The sequence below is a fragment of the Vigna angularis genome, chromosome 2 (genome assembly GCF_016808095.1).
Source record: "Vigna angularis cultivar LongXiaoDou No.4 chromosome 2, ASM1680809v1, whole genome shotgun sequence".
Lineage (NCBI taxonomy): Eukaryota > Viridiplantae > Streptophyta > Magnoliopsida > Fabales > Fabaceae > Vigna > Vigna angularis.
This window is the reverse complement of record NC_068971.1, coordinates 47,913,174-47,926,631: the sequence shown is the minus strand read 5'-3', so window position 1 is coordinate 47,926,631 and position 13,458 is coordinate 47,913,174. Positions and strand designations below refer to the sequence as shown.

The 13,458-nt window shown below is 29.9% G+C and overlaps 1 protein-coding gene across 2 annotated transcripts; it reads left to right on the top strand.

Annotated features, from left to right (window-relative positions):
* The first annotated feature begins 56 nt into the window (after nt 1–56).
* LOC108327130 (calmodulin-binding protein 60 B-like) lies at nt 57–7,235 on the top strand. 2 transcript variants are annotated; one of them, XM_017560867.2, is made up of 9 exons: nt 57–394; nt 4,460–4,551; nt 4,669–4,747; nt 4,839–4,870; nt 4,950–5,455; nt 5,691–5,848; nt 6,101–6,199; nt 6,566–6,665; nt 6,761–7,235. In XM_017560867.2, exons 2-9 carry the CDS (start codon nt 4,463–4,465, stop codon nt 6,814–6,816), a joined length of 1,119 nt encoding a protein of 372 aa, XP_017416356.1. In that variant the 5' UTR covers nt 57–394; nt 4,460–4,462; the 3' UTR covers nt 6,817–7,235. The 2 variants fall into 2 exon arrangements, with proteins under 2 accessions (XP_017416356.1, XP_017416355.1); XM_017560866.2 differs by lacking the exon at nt 57–394 and having other exon boundaries at nt 3,641–4,551.
* The last annotated feature ends 6,223 nt before the right edge of the window (nt 7,236–13,458 follow it).

The window sequence follows — 13,458 nt, the reverse complement described above, 5'->3', positions numbered from 1 at the left end:
TTCGCGCTTAGAACTAATTATGGGACCATAAATCATAGGGTAGTTAAGAAAAAAAAAAAAAAAAAACTAGTCCAAGCTATTGTGTGAAAGAAGGTCTGAATCTGGGGAATCCAGCTGAAGAGATAAGAAAAAGAAAAGGACGGAGAATTAATTAAAGAATGAAGAGCATTTAAAAATAGAAATAAATAGCTGAAGTTGACCGAGCAAGTCAAGCTCCTCAGAATATTATTATACCAGATCTCAAATCTTGAAAAAAGAAAAAGGACACAAATCATATTTTGCTGCTACCTTGAAAAACCCAAACCCTTGGTTCTTTCTTGTTCTTCTCTCCGGTGCGTACACAAGGCCATGAAGAATTTTCTCACGTTCAATCAAAGCAGCAGCTTCTGCGCAGGTCAGTTACCATTCAGCTCCACACTCTATAAAGTTCAGCTTATAAATCTTTTCAACTACTCAAATTTTCTCTCTTCTTCGCATACCTTTTTGTAAATAAAAACAGTAACGAAACTTCAAGGTTTTTACTCCTTTCTCACCACTTCAAGTTACCATGAATCTAAAGACAATCCATATTCTTTTCAACACCTATCTGCATATCTATTTTTTTTGTTCTTTTTCATTTTTCCTTCAAATTCAAATAAGAAATTACTTGGACTGTTGCTCTACGTCAGACTGTCTTTAACATGGAAAATGAAGAATTTCAATTCAAGGAGAAAAAACAAAAAAGAAAAATTAGGTGGGAAATTTATTGTACGAGAAAATTAGATATGCACGGTATACGTAGAGTAGACACTTAGAGAGAGAAAATAATAAAAAATATATAATATGTAACGTAATGTCATAAAGAAAAAATAGATGAAAAAAAATATTCTGTTTCCAGTCATGAATTTCCAAAATATTTTACCCTTCAACAACCCGTGATTTAAATACCAGCTCATAATTTTCTTTGTAAGCACTCGTTGACCATAAATTCATGATGGGTCTGGGCCTCCTCACCAGAACATATCTGTGATTTATGCCTTTTGTTTACTCATGTATATAGTATCGCAGTTTTTTCACCGTCCTGATATTCCTGGTTCATGAAACCTTTGCAATACTGTATATCAAATTGAAATTATCTAAATTTTGTTAATTGAAAAGATTCCATATTCACCTTGAAATTGATTACTTGTTAGGCATTCGTTTCTGGCATTGCTTTGCACTATTCGTATATTTTCTACCGGCAATGAGTATATATTGCGAATTATGAAAATCTTCTCCTTTGATTAGGTCAAGATATAAGGTCACATGATTGAGTTTGGTAATAGTTTTCAGTTTTATAATTCTTTTTATGTATTTGTCCATGTTGTCATGCTTACGCTCAATACCGGGTTATGCATTCCTAACGTATAACTTTGTCATTTTGAACTGATCATATATTTATGTTTCTATTTAAAAGTATGATTCTTAATCAAGAGTTCAGAATCATAGAATGAATCAAGTGGAAACCTTGGCCATCTTGTTACCTCTTCTGTCCTGAGTTGTCTGTCCTTAATTTATTTAATAAAATTGACAGAAATGCACGATAGCTAAACCAAACGAACACAAATTCATTTAATGGTAAGAATTTAAGATGAGTTAGAAATCCTGTACCGGATACAAATAAATATAAGTAAAAGAATATGTGTCAGCGATGTCTTATTTGAAGTTCTTCACATTTCATTGGTGCCAAAAATTTTAAGTGTTTTTTCTCAAAAAAATAATAATTCCAATATATATCATAGTCGAAGATTATTTTGGTGATAGAGCGAAAATGATATAAAATAGGTGAATAATCCAAAGTTTAAGGACTTCTTGTATAAAAAAATCTTCCATTTCAAAAAAAAAAACATGTCCTATTGGAGAACACGATACAAAGAAATAGTTGTCACTAATTAAGATATTCATGCATAGTTATTACTAAAATCCTCACTTTAGATGCGATGTTCTAATATGAATATTGAGGATTTCAAATAAGTTAGAGATAAGATAAGCATGATTATCAAACTCTCAAATTAATTTGTAAACTCGTACAAGTTTAAGTTTTCACACATGACTTCCGAGTTAACTCGAAAGTAAACTCGTTTTCTACGTAAACTCAGTAGAATTTCTGAAATCGGTAAGATCGTGTAGAATTGCGAGTTTGGAGTGATTTAGCGAGTTTGAAAGGGGAAAAATTTAAGAAAAATGAGGTCGTTTGGGGTTTGGGGTTTCATGACTTGATTGTCACTATCTCTCGCACCCCTCTATCTCTCTCCATGGTCATCGTCATCGCCTCACCTCCTTTAGGTCGTCGCCGCGTGCGCTCGATTGCACTCTGTTCACGCTTCATTTGTGCTCCGTTCGTGGTCATCGTCATGTCTGTTTCGTGCTCGCGTTGCGCCTACCGTCACGCTTGTCGCTGCGCATACTGATCTCGCCTTCTTCCTACGTCTCACTGTTGAGTGGCGTTATTTTTTTTAACAAAGTCGTGAGCTGAGCATTGTTTTGGTTTGTAATAGGTAAATAAAACTTAAGTCCTTGCTAGTGCTATAATTCTTTCTTTATTATATATTTTATGAAATTCATCAAAATTAATGACAATAATTCAAGTATTTATGTTTTACAATATTTATTTTTATGAACAATATATCTATAAATTTTATTTATTTAAAGTTATATAATTTTGTAGATTTATTTGAATTAAGATATTATTTATATAATTTTTTTTCATCTGAAGTAAACTCTTATGAGTTGAGTTTACAGGTTGAGTTTACAAGTCGAGTTTACGTAAACTCGTTACTTGACTCTCACGAGTTTACGTAAACTCTTGAGTTTGATAACTTTGAAGATAAGTTTATAATATATAAATGAATACAAATTTTATTTTATAAGCTAATTTTGTGAAATAGTATAAGATTTTAAGTTTATTTCTTAACATAATATGAATATAAATCTAGAGAGATTTCTTGTATCTTATATCTATTGTTTCATCCACTATCAAAATTAATTAAGATTAATATTTAGTCTTACATTTCAGATATGCACCATATTAAGAGCTCTCCAAACTATTATTCAAGTTTACATTTCACCACTACAAAAATAAGCCAACAGTTTCTATTTAAGTCAAACGATGTTGATAACCGTATGTAAATAGATGCATGAAAACATAAGTAGCTGAATAAGTTTTGCACGCTCCTAATGATTATCTCATTCAAAATTTTGAATGACAGATCCTTTTTGAAATACGAGCTTGGTAACACTTATTTTGCATGTGACTTAATTAAATTAGTTATGGAATTGGATTTTTATTTAGAAAAATGTTCTTTTAATAATGATCTTCTGTTTGGTCCATTTTAAATATATAAACTAATAAAACAATACTACTTAATTTATTGTAAAAAATTATTAAAAAAAGTTGTTAAAATATTGGAATCCTTTTATTTATAGAAGTACTGAAACCAAAGCATCAATTTTAGAGCTGTAAAACAAGCACCTCCAACAAATTCCAAGATCAATCTTCAATGATGGTTGTGCGAGTGAAACCTAAGTTTGAGTGATAGTTGAAAAGTATTGTTGATGAATAAAAATCTGATTTCATAAACTTTACACGAATGGGAATGGTGGAAAAGTTAACGCGTGACAACTCTTTCCACAATCAAGTTCAATTAACGAAATATTGCATATGAGTTTTGAAAGCTTTGAAACTGTTATGCATCTGGACTTGTACGTGCAAAATATTCGACCGTCACAGTATTACGAACTTCCCCAACAATTTTCTCAGTAAAGAATGATCCTGGAAATTGATCAGTTTTCAGCTATGGAAAGTTTTCTTTGTTAAATACGATCCTTCGTTTTGTATACTGAACGCGTTACACAATTAAAGTGTCGCAGTTTCTCAATAATATTATCAAGACATTCGACCGTAAGAAATACTGGAAATTAGCGGTCCTTGGATTTCGTACACGCTTTTGTGAAAAATCGCTTCATCCACTCTCATGTCGCGTCCCCACTACTTCGCAGTACTCTTAGTTATTACTACCTGTGCGAATCTTTAATTAAGTATCATAACAGTGATAGTAAACACTTTTTTTTGCTGCGTATACCAGTTTTTCTAGCCAGTCATTTTCCTTCATGCAGCCACGAGTAACTGGGATAAATTTCTTTAATCTAAGACTCATATCTTACCATCCCAAAACGCGTTCAGCAATGCGTGTCTAGGATACAAGGAGGGAAAGAGAAGAGAGTAGGAAGCGTAACAAGCATTAAAAAAACACCTCCTTCTAGGAAATTATCCTTGGGAGAAACATTTCCTCGAACCTTCAAAAAAAACCTTGAACCTTACTATAATAAACCTTTCTATTTTGAACATACCCCATACCGAACTCCGAGATTCACTTAAAAGATTATCTTTAGTGATTGAGTATCTGATTTTATTGTTGTTCTTGACGTCTTTGTCTTGAAGCCGATGGAATCAAAAAGACAATCCCAAGAGGAGGACAAAAGGGGTGATCAAAAGCGGAGTCGTCAGAATTCACAACTATCGGAAACATGGCGGTAATATTATCTCAACTGATGTGAATTCTTTTAACGAATTCTGAAACATTAATTAAAAATTCCTTTGCATGATGTTTTATTGTTGTTGTTAGTTACCGTTACTTTATTCATCTGCAGCATCACTCGAAGTTCTAGGTGTCTGCTTCTCAATCGGAATGAACTGATGCCCTACTTGGAAGATTCAATTCGAAATATAGTAAGAATATTATCAATTTTTCTTTGTTAGGGTATCGTATGTTGTTAACGACAACAACTGTCATTGATTCATGTCGTTATTCCTTTACCAGACACGAGAGGTGGTTGAACTCCAACTAGCAAGGTTTGTTTCTCTTTTTGTCTTGATATTAATTGTTTGTGTGCTTTAATTATGATTGGTACGTCTTTTAAATTTGTTGCAGACTAATAAGTAGTACTCAGACTGAAATATCTGGAGGCCGCAGATTCTTGAAGCTGGTTTTTAGGAATGAATTGCCTGATACAATTTATACTATGTCCAAATTGAAAGCTAGAGACAACAATCCTCTTGAGGTCGCTCTTTTCGATGTTGAATCTCGGTTTATAGTCTCTGATGAGAATGATCCACTGTCTTCGATCAAGGTAAAGATTTGCGTCCTTAATGGTGAGTTTGCTTCAGATGGCAGTGAAAATTGGAGCAAAGATGAATTCAAATCCAAAATCTTACGTCAAAGAGAGAATAAAGGGCAGCTACTGAAAGGAGATACGGTTATTGCGCTTAAAAATGGAGTAGGTTTTATCCACAATGAATTCACTGACAACTCATTTTGGATAAGAACAGGACGTTTCAGATTAGGAGCGATGGTTGCAAAATCAAATATGAATGACGCATTAATCATCAGGGAAGGTATAAGTAAACCTTTTAGAGTCAAGGACTACAGAAGTAAGTGTAAGTATTCACCCTTGTGTCACTTCTTTCGTTTTTTACTTTTTCTGCAAATCATGCCGGAATTATATGTTAAATTTAACTATATTCCAGCTTTTAGATTACTCATTCATTAGGGTTTAAATGTTCATTAATGGGATCTTGTGTAATCCCAGATTAACTTCGAATTTGTTCGCTGTAAATATTATTCATTTTAGGTTATAATTCGTGCGACTCACTCGTGGTTTGGTCATTGCAGTGAACAAGAAAAAGGATCCAACCCTCAGTGATGAAATATGGCATTTGAAACATATATCAAAAAAAGGGAAAATTTTTGAGCTGCTTTCTGAGGACGGGATACATACTGTTGGCGATTTTTTGAAGGAGCTTGAAACCAATCCATTATCTTTGGAAGAGGTATTAAGGAAGAAAACACTTTTAGGATAGAAAAGTTAAAACAAAAAGATAATATATTTGTATGGTAAAATTAGTTTAAATAAATAAAAAATAAAAACCCCAAAAGATAACTTATTGGAATCGTTTATATACATAGACAAAATTATTTCATTCTTCTTTCTTTTGGAGCCAGCGTAATTTAATTTGAATATATGGTTATACGACTTGGTATGTAAAATTTCATCTGATGAATCTTTTCTTGTGCAAGCGTAGAAACTCGGCAAGATTTCCTCCAAAACCCGGGAAGAAATTTATAAGCAGGCTAAGAAAGCAAAGCATGCTGAGAGTAATACTTTCAACTCCGATCAGACGGTACATATCTGCATATCGTATTCTTTCTCTTTCTTTTTGTGGTTATCATCTTTCTGTATCACTCAAAAGGGTATACAACTTTTTTTGTTTCTCTCTCCGTCATTTTCCTTTTTTTTCTTCGTATACTTTCTAGTTTTTGTCTTTTGAATCGGACAGGTTGATTGCATAAGAGAATCCAATTTCCGAATTTAAATTTCTTCATAATGGTTGGTTCAACAATTCCACGTATAACTGTTTGGAATGAATTCACTGCTTCACAATCTCTTTTCTATATTTTAATCTTATTGCTTCATCTCTTGATTCGTATATATATTATCATAACAAACCTAGCAGTGTATAGCTCTTAATGGAATGATCTTCTCTCAGGGGCAGCAAGCATGTGAAAGTTCGAGGGGTCTGTTGCAGATTGAGCTGATAAACGGTGCTCCAGATCAAGATGTTCAACTGCCTGACTTCCCTCAGCAAGGTACTATATATCATGCAATAAGTCCATCTGTCAATTTCCATCAACAATTTAAAAGCGGATGTGTTTTACTTTAATACATTTATTTTTCATTTCAGACTGGATTGATGAATTATCACAGAACGATGAATTTGATCCATTCCACCTGACATAAACCCTTTGCTCCCTCCATGTAATAATGATGAAGCAGAACCTGACAGAAACCGTGCTTTGAATTCATCAAACAAAGGGAATGTAAGTTCTTTCAAATGGGTCACATTGCATGCAGCTAAGGCCAAAGCTTTCTCGCCGCCAGTGTTGACTATAACTCTATTTAAAGGAGAATACTCAATTATAGTATATTTGTTAATTCATTGATTTGATTTCTACTTATGGTTGCAATTGGTCAGATTAATTCTTTCCTGCGAATACTGAAGCTGGCTGGAATCTAATGGTTGCACTTTAACCTCAAGAGTTTTAATATTAATGTGTAGTTTTGAAGAGTATTCGTTTTAATTTTTTTTTAAGTAAAAATCTGTTCCATTCTTTGCTTTAACAGTAACGCACAATTCTGTAATAAAAATATGGCAAAATGTATATGCTGTGTTTTAAACTACCATTTTCTGATAAAATCTATTTCGACTTTTATGAGGCTTTAAATTTTATGCCTTGATATTTTTGGGCAATTTTATAACATTTAATTTTAAATATGTTTTGAATTTAATTAATCAAATTAAACAAATCAAATTATGTATCGTTCGTCTTGTTAAGCCAACTTTTAGCTTTCTTAATTCAACGATATAATATTACTTTTATAAGTAGTTGCATGAATCTAAAACGTGATTGTTTTTTCAAATGATCCTATATATGAATGTAACCTTTAATTTAGCAAAGAGTAGTTTTTCTTAACAAGATACTGTTGAATTAATTTAGAGTTTTCAATTGTTGAGAGTGCCCCATATTTTGAAACGTGTCTAAAATATAATATACCTCATTTTACCAATTAGACTTATGAGATTAAATTAAGTTTAATTTCACCTTTATACTATAAATTTATAGTTTATTTGGATGGAAAATTCTAATTGGATAATTCATTTTTCTAAATCATTTAATTTTTTTATGGAAAAATATGTTATTTAGATAAAGAAATTAAAAGTTTAGAATTTTATTAAAGTAATTTGATTGTTTTAAAATTAGACAATTTTAAATTTTATTCAAAAGATACGAATTCGAAAATTTTCATATTTTTTTCTTCGGTTGGATTTTGATTTTGGATGTTATCAACTTGACTAAAATCAAAATATCATCAGGATACTAATTTTTTATTGATGTCGTCTTAGATTTGTTTTATTGATGATAATAAAAATTATATTGTGATTTGAGTTCTTAAAATATTTTTTTTAGACCAATATTATTTTTTTCTTGATATTAGTTAAATTTTTCTCGAATTAATTTCAGAGAGACTATTTTATTGTAGATTGGTATTATATTTTTATTCAATTATGTCTATTGTAGAAATAAAAGTTATATCAGCAATGATTTTTTATGATCAACTCATATATTATTTTTTGTCAATAGTCTGTTAATTTTTTTTTCTAATGTTAATTGAATTTTTGTGTGTCAATGTTAGCTAGGACTGCTATTTTCTAAATACTTTAGTAACAAAATTTAAAATTGACATTTGTTATCGGGAAATAGGATTGCTTAAATATATGTTTGTTTCTGTTAATTTCCTGTCGTGAAAAAAGAAGAAGTGCAAATCAAATTATATTATTTTAATAGATGATGAAAACGCGAGGATCTCGTGACTCCCACCTCATTTTTGTGTTATTTCAAAGCTATGCAATTTTCTCCCTTTCACTTTCCATGTCATTGCACAGTGTGAGGTTGAACCCAGCATTTTCAAATGTGAAGACAAACAAGTGATTATGTTATGGTATTAGAAATAAGATTATATAATTATTATAAAATTGATGTTTTCTTTTTTACTTTTTCGCTTCTTTTTCCTGTTAAAGAAGAAGTTTTTTTATATAACTAAATATTTTATTATAAATCAGTGAATTAATTAATAAACATTTTCTTGAAATATTGTGTTTTAATTAATAAACATTTTCTTGAAATTTCGCAAACAAGTTATTATGTTATGGTATCATATATAGGATTATATAGTTATTATAAACTTGTTTTTTTGTTACTTTTTTTGTTTTTATTTTCGGTTGAAAAGAAGTTTTTATTTCTGTTTAGTTCTATATAACTAAATATTTTATTATAAAATAGTGAATTAGTTAATAAATATTTTGTTGAAGTATTATCGTTTTTATGGTTTTCAAATTAATAATCCACCGTGAGTTTTAATTTATATTTTTTAATCGTTTTTAATATTTTATTATTATCCATTTTTATATTATAATAAATTGAATAATTAAAATAACGAATAAAATTAAATAATTTAAATATTGATATTTTGTGAAACGATTTTTGTCATAACCCTTAATTTTTGTAGAGTAGTGGAAGCAAGGTGGAGAGGTGAGAATTTAGAAATTCAGAAAGTGGAAGACAGGTGTGAGCAGCAGAGTGGACCGATCTGTTTTCTATGGTAGTATTTAAGTGAAAATTTTAAATCTGGTGCCACTTTCTGCATGCACTCTCTTCCCGAACTTTCTCAAAACTCATTTTCTCCTCCTTCTCTCTAACTTTTCTCTAAATTATCTTCCATTTCTCTATAAATTCTCACGTTTTCCTTCATCTGATCATTCATCAGATTGTGTCTGAGATTGACTGGTAGCAAGAGTTCTCTTTTCAACAATCAAGTGGTGGTTTGAGCTGGTAGGTCTTTCTTATTCTGAGAAAGTCTAGTTTCTGGCACATGCAAGCCAAGTTCTGTTTGCATGTGTTTATCTTCTTCTTATTTTAAAATTCTGATCACATTTCTGATCTTGTGGTTGGTCTGTTTTCCTCAACCAATGAATCTTAGGTTTTGAGACTTTTGGTGATGAGCAAGTTCTTCACTATGAGCCTTGCGTTCCCTTAAGGGAAGCTATTTAATTTAATTGTTTGAGTGATGATTATGTGGTTGTGTGAAAATTGAATGATTTGATGATTTGGTTATGTTGTATGAAATGTTGTGTTTATGAGTTTGGTGATCCTGTATAATTCTGCAGAAGTTCTGCAGAATTATGCAGAAAAGCTGAGTGTTCGATCTTGGCCGCTCGGTCATGGTCCGTCAATAATTCATTACTAGAGTTAGATTTTTAAGTCTTACTCGTGTATGGCCACTCGGTTTTAGGTGAGTGATTGACATCCTAGTGATTTTTGATTATGTAATAATGACCAGTCTTATAGGGTTGGATAATCTTTTGTTAGTGATCGTTCTTATACTAGTGTTAGATCTCATACTTGTATTAGGCTTAAATGCATTATATTATAAGTGGATAGTAGTTCCTGTACCTAGTTAGGTCATATTGTTTTAACGTTCGGTTTCCTTAAAAGTATTAGGTTTAATGAATATTATTTAGGAGTATTCTTAAGTGTTCGGACTAAACTGTAAGGGTTTGTTTTAGGTAATACCGTGCGATCTTGTTTTGTGGATATTAAAATACCATTTGGTCCTGATCTGTGACTAGTAATATATCGTTTGGTGTTACACCAAGGGTTCAGTAAATTATAAGGGTTCGATCTAAGCTCTAGGGTTCGGTTTTGTAATAGTTAGTGAGTTTTCGTTCGATCATATTCAGGGGTTGTGTTGTTACGTTCGGTCTTCTTCTCTAAAAGCTTGTTTAGTCTTTAATTATTAATTTCATTATTTGACTCTGATTGCTTGAGATAATTGTATTGATCTATTGGGTATGAGAAATTATATTGTTATTCAAATAAGGTATATGTTTCTGGTATTATGAAAGAGAATTTCAAGGAGGAATGTCTCAATGAAATGTGTATTGAAGTGGTAAAGTATGAATATGGATAGTAAAATACACGGAGTTCATCCTGATATTCTGATGATTACCAATTCTCAAGTAGAGATGGGTAATGCATTGTGTGAGAATGGCAGGAGGTCCTAACCCATAGGTTCTTGGGTGAGTTATAAAGGACTAACCTCGGGTGGCAGCTGATGGTTTTCCAGTTACTATACCATCCGAGTGCATGGACGGCCTCAAGCTACATATTCATACAATCCAGATGGTCAAGTTAGGTGTTCGATTTATGTATGTAATATAGTGTCCAATCTGTATATGTATATTTGTATTGGTTTTGGTATGTTATAGTGTTCGGATTTGTATTGTTTGTACTTGTACTAACTGTAGATATGTATGCCCAATTAAATTTATCGTAGCTTACCCTTATTTTCTGTTTGTCCATGTTTCCGTTCGGTTTTTCTCTTGCGATGATCACCTTTTGGCGTGAGCAGAAGGGGAGGAGTGTACGTTGGAATAGGAGTTGGACGGCGAGAATCCTGCTGTTTAGTTTATGACCGTTCGGTCATATTAGTGTTTATAGTTTTGGGTGAACCGTTCGGTCACCTCTATACTCTTGAATTAACCAATCGGTTATGGGTACAATTTTACAGTAGTATATGAAGTTTTTGTAAAGTTTTAAATTTTATGGTTATTTTCTAATAATTGTAAGGTTAACTTTATGGCCTACAACTATTCTATCATGTTATTAAACGATGACACATGTATATAGTTTTATGTTATATTTTTGGGATGTTACAGTTTTGATTTATTGTTATAAACTATAATTATTTTAAAGATCTTGTGGAGATTTTTCTTCATTTTAATTTATAATTAAATTTGTAAAATGTAATTAAATTTCATTTTTAACTTAAGGGAATTTACTATTTTCTAAATATATTAATTAATAATTTTTATGTGATCATATAAATCAAATAACTCATAAACATTTTACTTATTTATTGCCTTTTTTTTACCTCATTTTCTTTGATTTAAACAACAATATTTCCTATTTTCTTTCTCTCTCTTTTTCTTTTTAATTTTTAATTTTCATCCCCCAGTTTAAACTAGCATATCTAACTATGAGTGGATCGTACAGCTTTAGCCAATTATCGATCTATTACTTTTGTACTTTGAGGGTCAATAATGAGCAAATTTTCTTCATCATTTGAGTGCAAAAAAATAATTAATGTAGTTGAAAATAATGTGATTCTACTATGAAGAAACACACCACTAAAAAAATAATTAACTATAATTATTTTTCAATTGTTTTTTATGAAACGTACTCAATTATCTATGAAATGAGTAAGAGAATATAAATTTTCAAGATATATATTTTACAGGAAAGTAATTAAAATAACTATGGATAAATTGGTATCATAATATAATATTTGTCACGCATAGTGAGGCATGGAAAATGTAAACGATGGCTGCCACATATCTCAGTTCAAAATAAAATATTATCGTAAGGTCTTATATGGAAAGAGAATGAAAATGTAATAGAAATCAATTTATTTATACTTAGTTGTTCTTCAGTCACGACTTAATTTTTATTTTCTATTATTTTTGGAAATTTTTGAATATTCTTTTCTTCGGTTGCCTTTTTTTTTATACTACTATATATATCACAATTGCTTAATTGAAGTAATATTTTCCTAGTATTGTTTATTTTCTTATCGGTAAACTATGTTGTCTAAAATGATTATATTTTGTTTGAACAAATATTATCTCAATTTGTTTTCAGCACTTCCATGTTTTAAATTGGGATGGTGCTAAATTATTCGTAATATTGGATTAAAAAATTTGACTTGTTGCCCACAGATTTATTTTTTTAAATAGTTGTGAGAAATTATTGAATAAAATTGAGTTCAAGTGAAGTTCCGACCAGCACAAAAACAAGATAAAGCCAGAATTTTGACCCTCCAAAAACACAATCCTCAGTGATTCGGTCTACTTTGAGAAATAAAAGAGGTATTTTTGTTTTAAATGTGTATTATTGAGAAGATAAAAAGAAGATTACCGTGTTGTTTGGATTAAAATTTTTGAAGAGACGAATAAAGAAATTTAAAATAAAAATTTGTGATAGTTTATTAATGACATTATGAGTATAACAAATTAAAATAATTTTTTTAATAGATAAAAATAAATTATTATTAATTTGTTTTTAGGAAAAAATTTGATATAAATTTAAATTTAAGTAGTGAAAATTATATTAAAATAAAATTAAAATTGTTAATAATAAAAAAGATTAGAATTAAAAAAGTTTAAAAGAAATTTGTAAAAAAGTTAGTCGAAATAAATTTGAAATACATTTTCTTAAATAATAATTTGTATATTATTATTTAAATTATTGTTAATAATTATCTTATACTACTTGTTCCAGTTATACAAAAGTATTCCTAACACTGAGTATAATTATGAATATAAACAATTTTTATTTATTTGGTCAATTTTATATATTTTTATTAATAATAATTTAAATAATAATATATAAATTATTATTTAAGAAAATATATTTCAAATTTATTCCGATAAATCTCGTTTACAAATTTTGCTTTTAATTTTTTAGTTTTATATTTTTATCATTGATAATTTCAATTTTATTCTAATATTTTTTTCATTACTTAAATATAAATTTATATGAAATGAATAAATTAACAATCATATATTTTTATTAATTAAAATATTTTTAATTTATTATATCATTAACAAACTTTCAACAATTTTCAATTTATTCCATCCTTGAAATTCTTTAATCCTAACAACAAAAAAACGAAATTACTCGTTAGAAGAATTCGACGTAGCAATAATTATATTTGATTGAAGAAAATAAGAAGCGATGAAATGATGAGTGGCACGGTGATGTA

Excerpts from the sequence above, each read along its gene's own strand:
- LOC108327130 (XM_017560867.2), top strand. The coding sequence starts at position 4,463 with ATGGAATCAAAAAGACAATCCCAAGAGGAGGACAAAAGGGGTGATCAA. Across the intron at positions 5,456-5,690 it reads CAAGGACTACAGAAGTAAGT|TGAACAAGAAAAAGGATCCA; the intron begins GTAAGTATTCAC and ends TGGTCATTGCAG. Across the intron at positions 6,200-6,565 it reads CTTTCAACTCCGATCAGACG|GGGCAGCAAGCATGTGAAAG; the intron begins GTACATATCTGC and ends ATCTTCTCTCAG.